The 19,956-nt window shown below is 41.0% G+C and overlaps 1 protein-coding gene across 1 annotated transcript in view; it reads left to right on the forward strand.

The window, feature by feature from the left end:
• Nucleotides 1–11,701: 11,701 nt before the first annotated feature.
• The window catches only part of FAM162B (family with sequence similarity 162 member B), a 30,025-nt gene continuing 21,770 nt past the window's right edge, over nt 11,702–19,956 (forward strand). The window contains exons 1-2 of the mRNA XM_077490299.1: nt 11,702–11,846; nt 14,322–14,427. Of these exons, the coding sequence (XP_077346425.1) occupies nt 11,765–11,846; nt 14,322–14,427 (188 nt within the window). The 5' untranslated portion in view covers nt 11,702–11,764. The remainder of the gene's footprint in view (nt 11,847–14,321; nt 14,428–19,956) is intronic.

Consider the following 19,956-nt stretch of genomic DNA (forward strand, 5'->3'; position numbering starts at 1 on the left):
AGGACCACCCCTGGATCAGTAGGCCCCAAGACTTTTGGGCCTACTCTCTCAGTTGCAAAGCCTCGGGCCAGCTTGCCCCGAGGCACAGGAACAAGCAGCACACACCCCAGGCCAGGAGGGCCATGAGGTTGGGATAGCGAACCCTGGAAAAGAGACCCCTCAAAATGGCGTTGATACCTTAAATACCCCCACCCAGAATGCACAGCGGGTGAACCACTCCCACTGGGCCACTTCCAAGCAAAGGTGGTATTCAATGCATCCAGCCTGTTGCATTTCTACACTTACCGGTGGTGACAGCGACACCTACAGCCAAGTGGAAATTAGCGCAATCCAGCTGAACTGGTGCAGAAACCAGAACTTTGGAATAATTAGCCTGAACCAAACTGCAGCTCAGACAACTTAAATTTGAGAAAAAAACAATAGCATCTGCTCATTGGGAGCAGGGCGCTACACAAGTAAATGTATCCACCAGAGAGAGATGTGTGTTATTTGCAGGATTACCAAGTAAAAAAAAAAGAAAAAGTCAGAAAACTAATGTCACTACCGCATCTAAGAACTGGTAAACTGCAAAATTTTACATTTTTGTTTTTGGATTTTGATTCAATGTAACCTTAATTGATTAAATTATTTGTTTAAAATACATGTCAATTTTATTTTTATTTATTTTTTTAAGATTTTCTTTATCATTATCATAGTTGAAAATGAAGAAAATCAAACCCTGTTTTAGAAGTCATTCATGTAGAAATCCAAAAACTTCTAAGTATTCAAATATTTTATCTTAGCACTGTTGCTTGTCTTCGCTCTGTATTAATAACCAGACTAGGGAACACCCCCAGAACATGCAAAAAGCGAACACTGTTAAAGTCTATGGGACACGAACATGAAAAATCAGAAGTGATAATTTTAAAGGCTAGTTATTGCCATAAAAAGTGTATGGGGACCTGGGTCTTGCCCCAGTGGACATGTATCAATGCAAAAGTTTTAAAAATGTCAGCCCCCCCCCCACTGCTTAAAGTGAAACAATAATAATTAAATATTCCTTTAAATATAGTGCCTGGGGAGTCTCCTTAGTATGCCTGTAAAATAGAGCATCTTTCCCGTTTTTAGAACAATACCACAGTAAAATTACATTTACAAAGGAAAAAAAGTAATTTAAAACTGCTCGCGGCTGTAATAAATTGTCGGATCCCAGCTATATAGATAAAAATCATTGAAAAAAACTGCATGGGTCCCCCCCAGTCAATTACCAGGCCATTTGAGTCTGGTATGAATATTAAGGGAAACCCCATACAAAACCAACCCACGAGAGAGCGCCCCCCCTCCTGAACCATACCAGGCCATATGCCCTCAACATGGGGAGGACGGTCCCTCCAAAGCACCTTGTCCCCATGTTGATGGGGACAAGGGCCTCATCCCCACGACCCTTGCCCAGTGATTGTGAGGGTCTGCGGGTGGAGGGCTTATCAGAATCTAGAATCCCCCTTTAACAAGGGGACTCCCAGATCCCGCCCCCCCCATGTGAATGGGTATCAGGTACATTGTACCCCTACACAATCACCAAAAAAGTGTCAAAATGGTAAAAATGATCAAAGTCCTATATTAAAAAATAAAAACTGTCCCGCAATGTCCATTCATCTTCGATCACAGCGTCCGATGACATGGCCTGGTACTATTCAGGTGGAGGGGGCGCTCTCTCGCCCCCCCTTTTCCTACGGCCTACCAGGTTGTGTGCTCAGATAAGGGTCTGGTAGGGATTTTGGGGGGACCCCTACACCTTTTTTTTTAATTTTGGTTTCCCTTAACCACTTCCCACCCGGCCAATGCATATATACGGCCGGGTGGGAGCCGTCTACTTCTGATAGGACGTTCAGGAACGTCCTTCAGAAGGAGCGGGATCGCGCGCGCGCATGCTCGTATCATCCGGACACGGCACATCTCAGATCGGTAGGAGGGCTCTGTGATTGGCCCTCCTGATCACATGACGGCCGTGTCCAATCACGGCCGTCATGTGATGTAAACAAACAGCCGGTTTCTAGGCAATCGGCTCCTCCTCTTCTCACACAGAAGTCATCGCTGAATAGAGGAGAGCAGGTCGCTGCAGCCGGCTGATGATCAGTGAGTATGAGCTGTTTTTTACAGCTTTTTACTCACTGATCACCAGCATAGTGTAACCACACATCACACCACACAGTATAAACACAGTCCCCACATATGTCCCCAAAACACACATGTCCCCAAAACACACATGTCCCCAATAATAAAAACACATGTCCCTAATAATAAAAACATCCCCCACATATGTCCCACTAAAATCACATGTCTCAATGATTATCTGCACACATATGTACGTGATCACCTGCACACATATGTACATGATCATTTGCGTACATATGTCCGTGATCACACAAACCAATTATTATACACTTAACGGAATTTTTTTTACCAAAAACATGTAGCAGAATACATTTTGGCTTAAATTTATGACAAAATTAGATTTTATTGGATTTCTTTTAAAATAGAAAAAAGAAAATATTGTTTTTTTTTCCAAATTTACGCTTTTTTTTCGCTTATATTGCAAAAAATAAAAAACGGAGTCGTGAATAAATACCACCAAAATAAAGCTCTATTTGTGCGAACAAAATGATAAAAATTTCATTTGGGTACAGTGTAGCACGACCGCGCAATTGTCACTGAAAGCGCGAGAGCGATGAAAGCTGAAAATTGGGCTGGGAAGGAAGGGGCGAAAGTGCCCTGTATTGAAGTGGTTAAAATGCATACCAGACCTGAAGTGCCAGGTATGGATTTTGAGGGGACCCCCACGCATTTGTTTTTAAATTTTAGTGCGGGGTTCCCCTTAATATTCATACCAGAACCAAAGGACCTGATAATGGACTGGGGGGACCCATGTAATTTTTTTCAATTATTTTTATCTATATTGCCAGTATCCAACAATTCATTACAGCCACAAGCAATTTTAAATTACTTTTTTTCCTTTAGAATGTAATTTTGCTGTGGTATTGTTCTAAACACAGGAAAAAAAAATTACGGGCTACTTTATGGGCATACTAAGGACACCCCCCCGGCACAATTTTTAAATGAATATTTCATTTTTATTGTTTCACTTTAAGCATTATTAAAATCACTGCTCCTGAAAAAGCCATTTTTAAAAACTTTTTTTTCCATTAATACATGTCCCTTTGGGCAGGACCTGGGTCCCCATACACTTTTTATGGCAATAACTTGCATATAAGCCTTTAAAATTAGGACTTTTGTTGGTTTTTCATGTTAGTGTCCCATAGACTTTAACGGTGTTCCACGGCTTTCGAATTTCCCACGAACACCGCATATTGTTCTTACGTTCAACTTCAACATCGAGCTCATCCCTAAACCAGAAACCTATTTGCATAGTGTTTTTTTACACTTTGCATCAAACTGCATATACCTGCATTATTTTGAAATATATACACATTTCACAGTTACTAAAGATGTGGGTACTAGTGGTGACCAAATCAAATCTGATGAGCTGTAGGAAAAGAAGCCTAATGCCGCGTACACACAATCGGACTATCCGGTGGACTTAGTCCGAAGGACAAACCTCCGAACTTTGAAGTGGAGGTCCGCCGGACTTTCGAGCGGACCTGCCAAACGAGTGGACCTGCCCACACACGACCGGACTTTTCCGGCAGACTAGGTGCAGCGGACAAGCCAGACTTTTGAAATGAACGGACTTGCCCACACACGGAGGAAAGTCCGTTCATTTTGAACGCGGCTCCAGGTAGACTGGACTAGCGAAGGAAGTCAATGGTGCCGCCTTCGGTGGCACGATTGACACGTCACTGGCCCCGTCACCTGGATGCCTGGGCTGTGACATCATAAGGGATGGGGACCTCACCCGGTGACCCCGCCCATTGTCCCTATATAAGTCGCCGCACTCCGTGTCCCTGTCATTGTGGCCAGAGAGAGCGTCGAGTCAACATCTCAAAGAAGAAGAACAAGAAGAAGAACAAGAAGAAGAGAATGCAGTGGTGACAGAAACCGGGCCACCGCTAGTAAAAGAGCTGGAAGAAGGAGTGGAGGCCCAGCAAGAAGAACTGAAGAGGGGGATAAGACCCCCAAAGTCAGAAGAAGAGGCGGTGGCGGCAACAGAAGACCTGGCCACCGCTAGTAAAAGAGATATAGGAAGAAAGTGGAGGCCCGGCAAGAAGAACCGAAGAGGGGGACAAGACCCCCGAAGTCGGAAGAAGACCCCTGGACGGCAACGAAGAAGAAAGCCGGGCTCCTCCGCTAGTAAAAGATCTAGCAAAAGAGCAGAAGATAGCAAAGGAGTCCAGCAAGAAGACCCCCCAAGACGGAAGAAGACCCCCCAAGACGGAAGAAGACCCCCGGAGCTGTGCAATAAATTATTTTAAAACCTCGTGTTATGTTTTATTTACATTTTGTTCACCAGGTAAATGGGTAGAGGTACATTGTACCCCATACTCATTCACATAGGGTGGGGGGCCGGTATCTGGGGGCCCCCTTATTAAAGGGGGCTTCCGGATTCCGATAAGCCCCCCCACCCGCAGACCCCAACAACCAATGGCCAGGGTTGTCGGGAAGAGGCCCTTGTCCTCGTCAACATGGGAACAAGGTGCTTTGGGGTGGGGGGCCGCAATTTTTGAGTCAAAACTACTTTCTGAGTCCGCCGGACTTTTGGGGAAAAAAAGTCCGCCGGAGCCCACACACGGGTGGATTGTCCGGCGGACTCTGGTCCGCCGGATAGTCTGATCGTGTGTACTCGGCATAAGATATATTTATTTTTTACTTTACATTGCGGAACTGTGGGAGAATTGTTTTATCTCCAGTAGTTTAGCCCTTTAATTTTTGTTTTGTTACGAAGAGGTCCAAAAGATCCCTAAGCCTTTTTAACCACTTCAATACAGGGCACTTAAACACCTTCCTGGCCAGACCAATTTTGAGCTTTCAGCGCTGTTGCACTTTGAATGACAATTGCGCGGTCATGCTACACTGTACCCAAATGAAATTTTTATCATTTTTTTCCCACAAATAGAGCTTTCTTTTGGTGGTATTTGATCACCTCTACGGTTTTTATTTTTTGCGCTACAAATAAAAAAATACCGAAAATTTTGAAAAAGAAAATGTTTTTTTTTGTTTCAGTTTCAAAACTTTGTAAATAAGTACGTTTTCTCCTTCACTGATGGGCACTGATGGGGCTACACTGATGGGCACTGATAAGGCGGCACTGATGGGCACCAATGTGGCACCAATGAAGTGGCACTGATAGGCGGCACTGATGGGCGACACGGATGGGCGACACGGATGGGCGACACGGACGGACACTGATAGGTGGCACAAATTGGCACTGATAGCTGGCACGGATGGGCGGCACGGATGGGCGGCACGGATGGGCGGCACGGATGGGCATGGATAGGCGGCACAGGTGGGCATGGATAGGCGGCACATGTGGGCATGGATAGGCGGCACAGGTGGGCACCCATAGGCGGCACAGGTGGGCACACAGGCGGCACAGGTGGGCACTCATAGGCGGCACAGGTGGGCACTCATAGGCGGCATCAGTGTTATACTATAGTAATGGATGCCAATCAGTGCCAAACAATAATGCATGCCAATCAGTGATGCCCATTGTGGGCACTGATTGGCATCCATTATGGGCACTGATTGGCACCCATTGTGCTGACTGGCATCCCTGGTGGTCTAGGGAGGATTATGACCTTTATTACCTTTTCCCTGGTTGTCTGGTGACGTCCCTGGTGGTCCAGTGTGGGCATCCTCGGGGGGGGCTGTGCTGATAATCGATCAGCACAGACCCCCCCTGTCAGAGGAGCAGCCGATCGGCTCTCCTCTACTCGCGTCTGACAGACGCGAGTGAGGGAAAGCCGATCACATTTGTCCACGGAGAATATTTAAACCTGCGATCGAACATTTGTTTGCGGAAAATCTGACAATTGTCCAAGGAGCATACAAACAATCAGATTTTCAGCCAGCAGCCTGTCACACACATTTCCCGTTGGGAAATCCAATTGTGTGTACGAGGCTTTAGCTTTGGTTTTGAGGCAGCATGAGGGAAAACAACACTTTTACTATCACAGGCCTGAAAAAAACACACATTCCACTGAAAAAACAAAAAAAAGAAAATCAGGGAACATATTTATGTCTTAATTAATGAACACACGTGCCAGCAAGGAAACAGGAAGACGGGTGTCATCATAGAATGGTGTCAGCATATGACTAATCTGTCCTTGTTTATTGGAACAACTGATTTACCTAAGTACGTTTTAGAAGAAAAGGACAGTCAATAAGTTTTGACATTAAACATAAATCCGGAGTGAATGTTATGTTCAGAAATAGGAAAATGTGAAGTTCCATGGTTGTATACCCATGGCTACATCTAAAGGTGTTACAAAAGATGATGACAGGAGTGGTGAAAGAGCGCTGAACTCACTGCTCCTCCAATGGGGCATCGATGGGGCATCGATGCAATACAGCAAGCCCCGGCGGTGTTTGCGGGTGGATTTAACCCCTTTTCGACTGCTATTGGGGGGTTAAAACCACCCCCGCTAGTGGCCGAAAAGCGCTTCTAAAACAATGGTAAAGCTAAAAATAGTGCCGCTTTACTGCTGACGCCCGAGGCGGCTCGGTGTAAAAGGGGTCTTAAGGTTCAATGAGCAGCAAAAAGGAAGCCTGCTACATCTCCTGTTTGAACTGCACTTGGGATTGCATTTAGACACCATGGGGCTGATTTACTATAACTGAAAGGTGCAAAATCTGGTGCAGCTGTGCATGGTAGCTAATCAGCTTCTAACTTCAGCTTGTTCAATTAGGCTTTGACAATAAAACCTGGAAGCTAATTGGTTTCTAAGCAGAGCTGCACCAGATTTTGCACTCTCCAGTTTTAGTAAATCAATCCCTATGCTTCACTACACACAAATGAATGATGCTGCCCTTTAACCTCCCTGGCGGTATTCCCGAGTCTGGCTCGGGGTGGAATTTCAGTACCATTAGCGGTAACCCCGAGCCAGACTCGGGATCACATCGCAGGATACAGGGAAAGTTACTTACCTTGTCCCCTGAATCCTGCAATGTCTCCCCGCGGTGTGTGCGAGCTCTCTCCTCGCTCGATTCACACAGTGCCAAGTTCCGCCGGGCTCCGTTCCCTGAGAGCGTTGCGATGCACAGGGATGGAGAAGGGTGCCAAATTCAAAAAAGTAAAAACACAGTACATATACAGTACTGTATAAAAAAAAATTACACATCCTCTTTGTCCCTAGTGGTCTGTCCAGTGTCCTGCATGCACTTTTATATTATAAATACAGTTTTTTCTGCCTGGAATTTGGAGATTGTCCATAGCAACCAAAAAGTGTCCCTTTATGTCAAAAGTGATTTTAGACCAGCTAGAAAACAGTGATAATAAATTAGAATCACTTGAGCAATAATGATTTGTGGGGAAATTCGTCATCAAATTCTAAATCTAATGACAGCGACAATTTTGCAACTGAGCAAATTTCAGTGTTTTTGATTTGATTACATTATTGAATAATTTTTATTATTATTATATTATTATGTGTTATAATTATTTATAGTTATTTATTATATTATAATGTATGGTTCATTTTTCAAACTTTATCATACCCGGGATGTCTACTAGACTCTGATTTGGACAGATTTAAGTGAGTTATTGCTAAGAATTACAAGCCTACAATATAAAATGCCAAATTTCCATGCAAAATAATTAGTGTTTTCAGCACCAAAAATCTGAAATACCGCCAGGGAGGTTAATAGACCCTTTCCATTAAATCATTTTTTATTAAAAAAACATAACATGAACAAGCAATTAAAGGCTGGGCACATTTTATGAATATCTACAGTACTGCTTAAAGTGGTTGTAAACCCTTACAAACCACTTTGACCTACAGGTAAGCCTAGATTAAGGCTTAACTGTAGGTCCAAGAAATATCTCCTAAACCTACATGGTTTAGGAGATATTTGCCTAAAGACAGGCATCGCTGTCTACGGTGCATGCGCCGTAGACAGCGGTGCGCAGGCGCACGGAGCGCACCGCAGTTAACGGCGATATGCAGCGAGTGGCGGCTCCCATGCGCAGGAGTGACGTCATTGCGGCTCAGACGAACGACAGCGCCGGAGCAGCGAGACCCACCAAGAAGATGAAGGCTCCGGACTACAGGGGACAGCGGTGACTTCGCTGGCTCCTGTGTCAGGTAAGTGACACATAATGGACTACTATGCGATGCATGGTAGTCCATTATGCTTTGCCTTTGCAGGGAATCAAAGAGGAAGTAAACCCATCAGGGTTTACTTCCTCTTTAACTGTACAGTCCATCAAACAAAGGGAAAGGAGAGGTGCCTGTTTGATGTTAGAGCTACTGACCTTTATGACTCCTATAAATTACTCTGAACTCCTTCTGCCACAGTTTGTTATATATATTTCAGAGGTGAACAGAAAAAGGGGAAAACAAAAAAAATAGTTTGTGAATTGGGCTACACCCTCAAACTACTCTGCACAAGGCTCACAAATACCAAATAGGAAATACAGCTTTAGCTTTGCTAAGCACAGCCAAAGACAGGCAGAGCTTGTACAGTTTCCAAGTGTTCTGTCTCTACTAAATAAACTGCTCAGATTAATGTATAAATGGCCAGGGAAAGGTGCATGTGAACTGCAATCCACTGAACAATACAAACATTCAAAAACACTTATTCAGCTATTCTACTTTGCTCATTGCAGCAAAAAGCGGGCATGGTTTACTTAAATCAGAGGTGTGGTAAGTTCGATTTAGGGTCTTTGTTTACCAAGAAACGCACTTCACCACATTAATGTCCCAATTCCCATACAAATATCAACCCATGCAGGCAATTCATGTTAGTATTGGGATTAAAGTAGGTCTCATCTTTGATGTCAATGGGAGTGAAATAGGCCACATTGTTGGCATCAGTGGAATACAAAGTAATATCGCTGATGTCAGTGGGAAAAAATTAGCCCTACCGTTATGACAGTAGGTAGAAATAGGCCCCATTTGTTGTTTTGAGTCGGATAATTAAAAAAACATGAATCTTTGGTGTCAGTGGAATAAACTAACCCTATTGTTGATGTCAGTGGGAATAAAATAAATCCCAGATTTGGTGTCAATTTGAATAAGCATAAATCACCTTTGTTGATGCCAGTGGGATTGGATAACACAAAACCCATCAAAGTGTCAGGATACCACCTCAATACAGTGCATGTATAGTAGTTTAATAGTTAGCACTTCTGTTTTGCATCACTGAGGTCCTGGGTTTGAAACCCAAAAAGAATGCTATCTGCATAAAGTCTGCATGTTCTTCCTGTGCCTGCATGGCTTTCCTCCAGGTACTCTGGCTTTCTTCCACACTCCAAAGACATGCTGTTAGGTTATTTGACACCTGTCTAAATTGGCCCTGGTATGTGCCTGTATGTATACATGTAAGATAGGGACTTCAGACTGTAAGTTCCTCAAGGTCAGGGAATGATGTGATGGTACGGTATATAAAGTACTGTGCCAATTATTGGTGCTATATACAGTAAATATGTGTCATCTCCAGCTGCAGGCATGCTGTGCAGCTGACATGCTCAAGCAAATACACATCCAATTCTAGAGTTAGGGCCAAAAAGCATATTTAAGGCTCAGTGTCCTCCGCTTTAGCTTCTTGACCTGTGCACCTGATCCTTTTCCTGCTGACCCAGCTTGTCCAATAACCATGTCTTGTTGCTGCTTAACAGTTGTTGACCCGGCTTGCCTCGTGACTATTGCTTGTTCCTGCTTACTAATTGCTGACCTGGCTTTTTCCTGCTTACTCATTGCTTACACAGCTTGTTCCTGCCTTACAAGTTGCTGGCCCAGCTTATCTCCTTACCATGTCTTATTTCTGTCCATCTGCTACTAAATAGGCCTGTTTACTGACCAAGGGACTCTGCCTGCTGTTCTGCTTCCCTTGCAAGCCCATCTATGAACAGCTATTGATGCCTGCAATGACAAATTCTGTGAGACTATCTGGCCCTGGGTAAGCTACAGCTCCTCAGAAGCACTTCTAGGCCAAGACTCAAGACTTTCGACACCCATATTACTCTGTTCCCTTTATATTGTCACCAACAAGGACATGTAACCTAGAGGTAAATGGTCCATTTGTTGTTTTTATATTCAACCAGGCATGTGATACTGTGTCAGTGGGATAAAATGTGTTCCAATTACTATAAGTCCAGACTTGCTCAAGGCAGCATGCCTAGATAGATCAGCACATGGAGCTTCAATTATTTTCACATGTCAGAGCATTTAATCACCTAATGGCAGGTAAAACAAACCTTAAAAATTGAATCCAGTTTTGAAACTTTGGCATGTGTTAGTAAAAGTGTACATATCTTTGCAACTACTGGTGTATCCCAATCTGTTATACCTTGTTTTTCCCATGACAAGTTTAGCCTTCATTTGGTAGTACATGTTAATGAATATCTCCTGATTTTGTTTTACTATCAAATAAAAACTGGCCCAAAATAGCAAAAGGAATTTTTAAAACGTTAGTTGAATTTTTCTTGCCATTACCATTACCCACCACCAGAAAAAAAAATTCTCCTACTCCAGATGTGTATTGAAATACCATATATGTGTGGAATATTTGTTGTTTATTTCCATAATAGGGCCCAAAGACAATAGTGCATTTTGCCTTTAACATTCACTGGCTATCACAGTTATTACATGATAGGTAGCCCGTTCTACCAGCTTCGTTATGTCGCTCTGTGACTGGGAGCTGTTGGTGACAACGCAATCACAGTGCTGGGGGTTCTAGATTGAGCCTGCCACTGACAAAACAGGGATGCCTATATGTGAAGTCATGAAAATGGGCCCAGCTCTACGCTGCCAAGGTGTCTTTTTAACCAAGACACATTTCTATCTTTTAGTTTTAAATAGTGTTGGAAAGGTTTACATCATGCCAAATCTTCTATTGTCCAGGGTTCTGTTAGGAAAGTTCCTTTCACTTCATGTGACAACAGTGACACCAGGACAGGATTCGGGTACTCACAGCTGCAATGAGAAATAAACTTTATTTTTAATCAAAGTAGGAAAAAACTAGAACCCGCATTAGCTATATTTATTAGTATCTTATTCTTTTTTTTCCCCAATTTCTCTCTTGGTGACAGAGTTGTCACCATGACAGGAAGCAGGGGGAAATATCCCCAGTAAGGCTTCTGACAGCAATAGAACTTCAACAGCGTTTTAATTTCTCAATTTAAAAATTGAAATGAATACCTGCTATTGTTCCTCAACTGAGCAAGTCTGAACAGGAAAAAAAAAACCCTGATGCAAAAAGAATACTCTGAGTAGACTATATTTCAAATGTCACAAGTGTTTAAGTACACAGCCATAACATTTTTAACAGTATCAGATATTAGCGTTCATAATAATTGCATTATTGGTTATGTTAAATTACTTCACTGTCCTCAATTGAAAACAAGGGTATTGGTGAAGTTCATCTTTACAAATTGAAGGTAGAATTTTTGTCACAGTGCCAGGACTGTGTGAACTCAAATGACAGACTTGGATATCTGTTCTCAGGGCTTGAAATCACAAAGTCTTGGGAGCAGAGGATGGTCTAAGCAGTGGTGACGTTGTTAAACATAAAAAAAAAATAATCTGGTACTTTTCCATGATGTAATTTAACTCAGAGATGGGAATATTAAGGCTATTGAAAGAATACACCAAACAGAATTTGGGAAACGATGACTACTGTCGGTTTTGCAAGAAGATGCATGAGATTTGGACAGTTTGTTTATGCATACACTAGAGAATGCAACACTGGAGGTAAGTTTTGATATATAATTGGTTTTAACCTTAGACATGTATACAAGAACAGAAGATTAATTACATGGAAATATACATGCTTGCGAAAATACTATTACCTGTATCATATACAGTATATAACACATGGAACTGTGCTTGGGATTTTACATATGTGTGTATTTTGTATTTATTTGAACTCACTGTTGGTGCTATGATATGTAACACAGCAAAATTATACATACAAACAATTAAAGCTTGAAAAACATAATTCATCAATGGCATTACATCTGCACAGATTTTGTTTTATATTGTTCCATTTGGGTTTTTATATTTATATTTATTTATTGTTATTTATTTTATATTTATTTATTGTTACATTTGGGATGGTTTACTAAAGCAATAGAGACTGTTTAATTTGGAATTTGTATGTTCACTTAGTTTTCAGTTTATTTATCCAATAATGAGCAAACAAAATCCTGATTTTAAATTTTTCTCTCTCACAAATTATTGGATATTCAAAGTAAATATAACTTTACTTTATTCACTAAACTGAGCAAACATTTACTTTCCTAAATGAACAGTCCCTATTCCTTAAACAAAAAAAACAAAAAAATCCCATTGCATACAACTTACTTGCTGTTTAGCAGCCATTTTATGCTGCTTGAAAAGTTCATTCAGATCCCAAAAATACTGAATATTTTAATGTGTGAATGTTGTAGCACCTTTTATTGAAATCAAACTGCAATTCCTTTTCTATATCTCTGTATCACTGTATTTACAAACAACATTCTAGTTTGGGATATACCAAAAGTGGTGCAAAAGTTGGCATCATAAAACAATACATATGTTAGGTAAACTTTGGGTTTTCTTTACTAAAGCATGTATAAGATAATAAATGAATTCCTCTCCCTCTCCGGTGCCACATTTAGTACCTTTCGGGGGGGGGGGGGGGGGGAGCGTGTACCTGTATTTGACAGGTACCCGGTCCCCTCTTCCATTGAACCTCAAGGTACATCACAAATTCGGTCCCTCCTCCTCCCTCCTCTTTCCCCTGCTGCCAGGCCAGTGAGAGAGCACAGCGTGATTCGCACAGTAGGCACCCGCCAGTGAAGCCGACAATGGTGGGGGCAGCACCCAACAGCCAATGGAAACATCAGCTGGGGTGCCGACATCACTGGATTTCAGGACAGGTAAGTCTCCTATTATTAAAAATCAGCATCTACAGCATGTGTAGTTGCTGACTTTACTTTTGGAGAGGGGGGGGGGGGACACAGCTTTAATTTAATTCCAAAATTCCTTTTAAAATCTGTAGGATATGACCAAGTAGTCCTAAAAATACTCTTCCCTCCCAACGGCTATGCTTACAAACCTATACTTACCCATTTTCATGCCGCTCCAGTCTGGTCCCATGATCCAGCTTCCCTATGTCAGTCAGTGCCGCTGCAGGGTTGAAGATTGAGTGTAGACAACGGATGAGCCATAGTAAGCCAATAGGTGACATCACTACTCAGGAATTACCTGAATGCTCTCTATCTTCTGTAACTGACCTCTGGCAGATTAGTAAGAATAGGTGTTAGGAGGGAGGAGGATATATTTTAAAATTAGTTAGGCATGTCCAGGAACTCTGCTTTAAAGTATGTATCAAAGCCAAGACATTGCCTTTAGATAGATAGAATGAGAAAGGATCACAATCCCTGCTGATATTTTACCACTATCTAGGGCTCCATTAGAGAGATTTAACTTCATGTGTTGACAACAGTTTTACCAGACAGGTAAACCTGCACTGGGACAGAGGCACAAATAAAAAAGTATCAGGGGTTTTAGCCTTCCACTACTCTAATACAAGGTGTTATTTCTCCCTGTTTTGCTTTTCTAGAGTTCCCATCACATCCAGTCTGACAGGAAAGGAGAGAAAATCTTTTTTATGGACTGCAGTAAAAACCCAATTAGCACAAGAGACAATACTTAACAATCAATGAGAAGTGCCTCATCCATTATGGATCACTTTTCATTGATGGAAGCTATAGCATGGCTTCTATGAATGGAAGAGGGCAGGCGATGCAGTCAGCACTCTTGACAAATTGGAAGATTGCCACTATAGGAATATGGGGGGGGGGCAGAAGATTGAAGATTTCAACTAAGACAGCAGCTGCCAGCACAAGGGAGACTTCTCATTCAATGTAAGCACTGTCCTTGTTCCGACACTTCCTGTTATGCTTTAGCTGGCATCCAATTATACTCCTCTGTTGTCAACCCTGTCACATGTTCTCGAGATGGAGATTACAAGCAGCTGTGCTGTCACACATTGCTCAGGCTTGGTCTTCCACATTACCTGAATAGTCACATTATAGGCACATATATAAAAAAGCAATCTTCCCAATGTTCTTCAAAGTAAAATCCAAAAGACATGCCCCATATTGTACAAAAATCACATATCATGTGTTTGTATCATCATTTTACTATTTCTACAGTAAACTATTGTGTTCATGGTCCTAGGTGATGCCAAAAACATTTCTCGCTGCAAGCCAAATCGGTTTGATAAAAAAATACTAAAGTGGACAGGACGTTTCAAATCAGAAGCGGATATTCCACCAACCATTCCGTAAGGCTTCATTCAATTTACTTTTATGGTGAATACTGTAGTGGACAAGCAGTGCTATTATTAACTAAGCTGATAAAATAAAGCTTGAAAACATGATACACTGTCCACAGGCCTCTAAATGAAGACAAAGGACCAACAATGCTACAGTACAAGACTCTTTTTTGCAGAGTACAAGACTAGTGGTTTGTGCTTGTGTCGTGTAGTTAAGAAACTAGTAGTAGGCAAACTAAGCATTTTGAAATGAAGGGGTACCTTCTATGTATGACTGTATCTCCATTGGTGATATTTCTGATCACTTTCTCTCAGGTCAGGTAGAAGTGGGAAATCTCTCTAAAGGCTCGTACACACATAAGAAAATTGCGTGAGAATTTTCATCCCAAAAACTTTTGTACGATTTTCGTATAGTGTGAACACAACTTTCTACAGCCGATTCCGACCTTCTGAATGAAAATTTTCAAAGGTACAAGCTACAACATTTTTCTCGTATGGGAACAGAACAACCAATTTTCACTTAATGCGTGCCATTTTCGTTTGATTTTCGTACAAGAAAAATCTGAAACGAAAGACTGCACATGATCAGAAACAATAAACAACAAAGAAAAAGCCTTTGTTGTATGAGAATTTTTGAGAGATTTGCTGTGAAACAACGAGGAAAATCGGATGACCGTTTGCCCAATTTTCTTATAGTGTGTACCCCACATAACAGGGACACAGACAAAGACAAAACACAATTTTTGTAGAATATGAAAGGGTTAGAGCTTCTAACAATATTTTGTTTCTGTCTGTGCCCTGTCCCAGTGACAACCAACCCCCCATTTCCTGTACAGACTTCACAGAGACTCACCGCAGTTGAGTCAAACATAGACAAAAAATTCAAAAATTTTTAAATTATTGTAAACAATAACCTTGTGAAACAACCCATTGAGTTTGAGATAGAAATGAAAGGAAAAGCATTTTTGTATAGATATAAAAACATTATAAATATATTTTTCCCTTTTGATTTAAGTGTTCACATTTCCTCTGTTCTCAGCTGAATAAGAGCTGGGGGGAGGAGAAGCAGCAGTACACTGAGCTTCCCAGTGAATGGCTGTGTGGGGGGGGGGGGTGTCAGGACAAGTCTGATCATTGGAGAAGAGCAGGCTGAGTTCCCAGCATAGCTAGAGAGGTGTGTGGTCAGTTTTTAATAGGAAAGCAGAGGGACTGACAGGAACGCCAGGAGTTTCACAAAAAGGAAGAAATACAAAGAGAACAGGATACTTTTTCATTCAAATACTAAGCACAAAAGGCACATATAAGGAATATGAAATGATGGGGTAACAAATACTTATAACTCTTTCTCACTCTAATCAAACCAAAGAAAAACGTTGGCTACAGTTAGTGACACTTTAAATAACCACTGTAGTTACAAATATGTGTCATGGACATCTAGACGCAAATGCTGGTCATACACTAGCAAAAGGTGTTAACATTTTAAATTTTCTAATCAATGTTTGTTTTTGATCACAATGCTGAGAAAATTCAAGAGCAGGATGAAACATTTTTGTCAGTCATACAAATTTCTAACAGTATATGTTGTTTTTTGTTTAGGAAAGTCCATTCATCATTCATTCCCAAATCAAATGTTAAAAGCAAGAAATTTTGTCACCGATTATACTGAGAATTTTCATACAATTTTTCATTTGAACATCCATTCAAAAATCTACCAGTGTTTGGCCAACTTAAATAACTGTGTCCCAGAAGAAAATCAGATTACTTTAAGATTCAATTAGTGTCCCGAACACCATGCCTGCATAACAACAGAAAAACGGTAGATGATTCTATACTTATTTCAAGACTTAATTGGAGTATACCTTTAAATTTAATTTAGCATAATCAAGGATACCAGTAATCATTTTTGTATGGCCAGATTTATGCAAAGCCAATTACAATGTGCCCTTTAATTTCTTGGTTGGAGCAACTTAACTGAAAAGGAAATATATCTACTTGTACAGTGCTGCAGGTCAGCTAGAAAATGTGCCTATAGGATCTGACCTATTTTACTTCATAATCCATTATATTAATAATCAGTTGTAATTATATTTACTGACCATATATGAATTGCATCATAAAGCACATTCAAATTAAGTTGCATGAATATCATAAATATACTCAATATGTTTTAATATTTACTTTGGCAAAAAAATAAATAAATTACCAACCAATCTTAACAATCAAATTATTGTCCAAATACTAAATCCAAACTCCAGCTTCCCAAGACATTTAAAAAATAAATATTCACATTGGTCTGATGCTAGCTCTGTGTCCGCTGTTTGTTATCTTTTTCTCATTTTGAAAAATTAATACAAATAGTTAATTATTTAAAACAATCTCCATCATTTGTTAAAATTAAAAAGGTGCTTTTGTTGCAATACTCACCCAAATCATAGACTTCCGTAGCAATACTTACCCATTCCAGATGCTGCCCCAAACTAGAGTAGGGCTTTAAGGAATAAGGCTTTAATAAGGCTTTAAAAAACAATTCAGGCATCCCATACTAGGTTATAAATGCTTATTTAAAACTGTCAAAAAGTGGCGTATATTTTTTTATAGACTTACAAGTGGCCCTTGGGTAAAATAATTAAATTAAGTAGCCATAAATAACCAGCACATATCATGGAAAATCCTTATCAAATTGAGGCTTAATAAAAAGCAGATGAATATTGTCAAAAGTATATTTATGAAACTAATATGTTTATTTAAAGTTATAAATGTCTTTAAAAAAAGATGTGTGGTCATTTAGAAACTGTTTACACTATGGCTTTTTTCATCAACTTCCAGTCATCCATATGACCATATACAGTAAATGGCACCTGTGGGCTGATGTCATGGATGGCAGGTTGTTGGGGCAGTGCCACATGAGAGATTTTATTTAATATTGTTTTTCTCCATATCTCCTCTCCCCTATTTCCACCATACCCATGGTACTAAGGGAGAAGAAGTGCAGTATTGTTACTGCATAGAAAGCTGACTGAAGCATCACGTGAAATAGATACTAGTTATAGGGTAGCAATAACACATAGTTTCAACATAGGAAAGCCTTCACTGCCCAATGGAGACCCTTAGTAGTCCATAGAAAGATATCCTATTGGAAAGTGAGATGTGACAAGGGACCAGAGTAATTGCTGGCTAGTATGGTTTCCCCTACACACCTGGAAGGAAAAAACAATGTTATGGAAGGTAAAGCTACATGTTTCTAAAGCCTCATACAAACGCTTAGATTTTCGGATGACCAAACATCCGTTTTTTGTGGCATGCTAGTCTCATGTCAAAAGTGAGGTGGTTACTCACAATGCGAAAATTTTCGGCGAACAGAATATGTTGAATAGTTTTGCATGTATTCTTTTGTTTCTGAGCATTCATAGTCTTGTTCTTATGATTTTTTTTGTACGAAAAGCATACTAATGAAACGAAAATCAGACGAGTTCACATCTGTCAAAAATTTTATAGTCTGCACATCCAGTTTTTGTCTGATGAAAAAGCAAAATCGACTGTCAAAAGCACCGTACTAATGATCTGAAAATCAGCAGACAGCTCATCGTACAAATTTTTCTATCCGATTTTCATATCGTGTGTACAGGCCTTTAGACAGGCAGCTCATGCATTACTGTGAATTTTTTTGGACTGCCTGCTAAAGTCTCAGAAAATTCTCTTTCCTTTTCCACATTTCAATATGAGAGGGGTGTTACTGTATTTTTGCAACTCCCAAGTATCCATATCCATGTCCTCTAAAAGCACTCATGGTTTACTATAAGTTTGTATCTTATTTAAATTCAGTTCCTTCCAAGTAAGTGGAAGGTGAAGAAATATGACCTTTTTGTGTGGTTCCAGCATAGATTAACCACTTCCCGACCAGCGCACGACGATGTACGTCGACAGAATGGCACGGGCAGGCATATTGGCGTACAGGTACGTCCAATATTCAATGCCGCCCTGCCATCGGGAGCGCGCCGCCGGCGGCGCGCTCCCGCGCTGGTCGGGACCCCCGTGAGTCTGGTCGCGGGACCCGCGGACTCGATCGCCGTGGGCATCCCCGCGATCGTCTCACGGAGCGGCCAAATGGAGCAAATGCCGAGTAAACAGCATTTCTCCATTCTGCCTAGCAACTAGTGATGCTGATCTCTGCTCCATGTGATTGGAGCAGAGATCAGTGTTCACTAAATGAAAGCCCAACCCCCCCACAGTTAGTAACACACCCCTAGGAACACTTAACCTCTACACTGCCACCCCCTGGTTAACCCCTTCACTGCCAGTGTCATTTACACAGGAATCACTGCATTTATATAGCAGTGATTACTGTATAAATGACAATGGTCCCAAAAATGTGTCAAAAATGTCCGATGGGTCCCCCACAATGTCGCGGTCACAATAAAAATCGCTGATCGCCGTCATTACTAGTAAAAAAAATAATAATAAAAAAATATTAATAAAAATGCTATAAAACTATCCCTATTTTCTAAACGCTATAACTTTTGCGCAAACCAATCAATAATCGCTTATTGTGATTTTTTTTACCAAAAACATGTAGAAGAATACGTATCGGCCTAAACTGAGGGAAAAAAATGTTTTTTTATATATTTTTGGGGGATATTTATTATAACAAAAAGTAAAAAAAAATGAGTTTTTTTCAAAATTGTCGCTCTATTTTTCTTTATAGCGCAAAAAATAAAAACCGCAGGGATGATCAAATACCACCAAAAGAAAGCTCTATTTGTGGGAAAAAAAGGACGTCAATTTTGTTTGGGAGCCACGTCGCATGACCGCGCAATTGTCAGTTAAAGCGACGCAGTGCCGAATCGCAAAAAGTGGTCTGGTCTTTGACCAGCAAATTGGTCCGGTCTGAAAGTGGTTAAAGTCAAACCGAAGGCAACATTTTTGCCATCAGTGTCCCATTGGACTTCCCTTCGCTTCCTGTCCCATAATCACAACAGGAAATTATTGGAGATCCGTAAAAAGTGGGAAAATCCCTGGTAGTCAGCAGGGTCACCAGAACTTGGGTCCCTATTGGAAGATTGCCCCTCTATTCCTGGTCAGATGACCATTTTAGATTTCAGATTTTCTCTTTAGGTGATAACAGCCACCAGGGCAAAAAACTGGGTGAATCTCCTTAACATGAACACAGACAGCAATCAAAAAAGAAAAACAGACAGGTGTTCTAAACTCTTTCCACACTATCTAAGCCCTTGTTCACACCAGTGCAACTTTGGGCTTTGGGGTAGGGGGGATCCCCACCAAAGCACCTTACATAGTAACATAGTTATTCTGGTTATAAAAGTGGTCAGCCTTCGCGCCGCTAAGTGGTAATAAGTGACTAAAGTGGAACAAAATCCAAAATCAGATATAATGAAACACAGATGCTGTGAAAAAGAGCCTGAGTGATATAAAGTGCAAATGCTAACTAAAAAATGCAGCAGGACAAAATAGTGAGCACAAACTATCAAATAATGAATATAAAGGGGTGGGTCCTGCGCAAATCGTGCCACTCAAATAAAA

This window comes from Lithobates pipiens, unplaced genomic scaffold (assembly GCF_037356315.1).
Source record: "Lithobates pipiens isolate NorthernLeopardFrog02 unplaced genomic scaffold, aLitPip1_a1.2 Scaffold_18, whole genome shotgun sequence".
Classification (NCBI taxonomy): domain Eukaryota; kingdom Metazoa; phylum Chordata; class Amphibia; order Anura; family Ranidae; genus Lithobates; species Lithobates pipiens.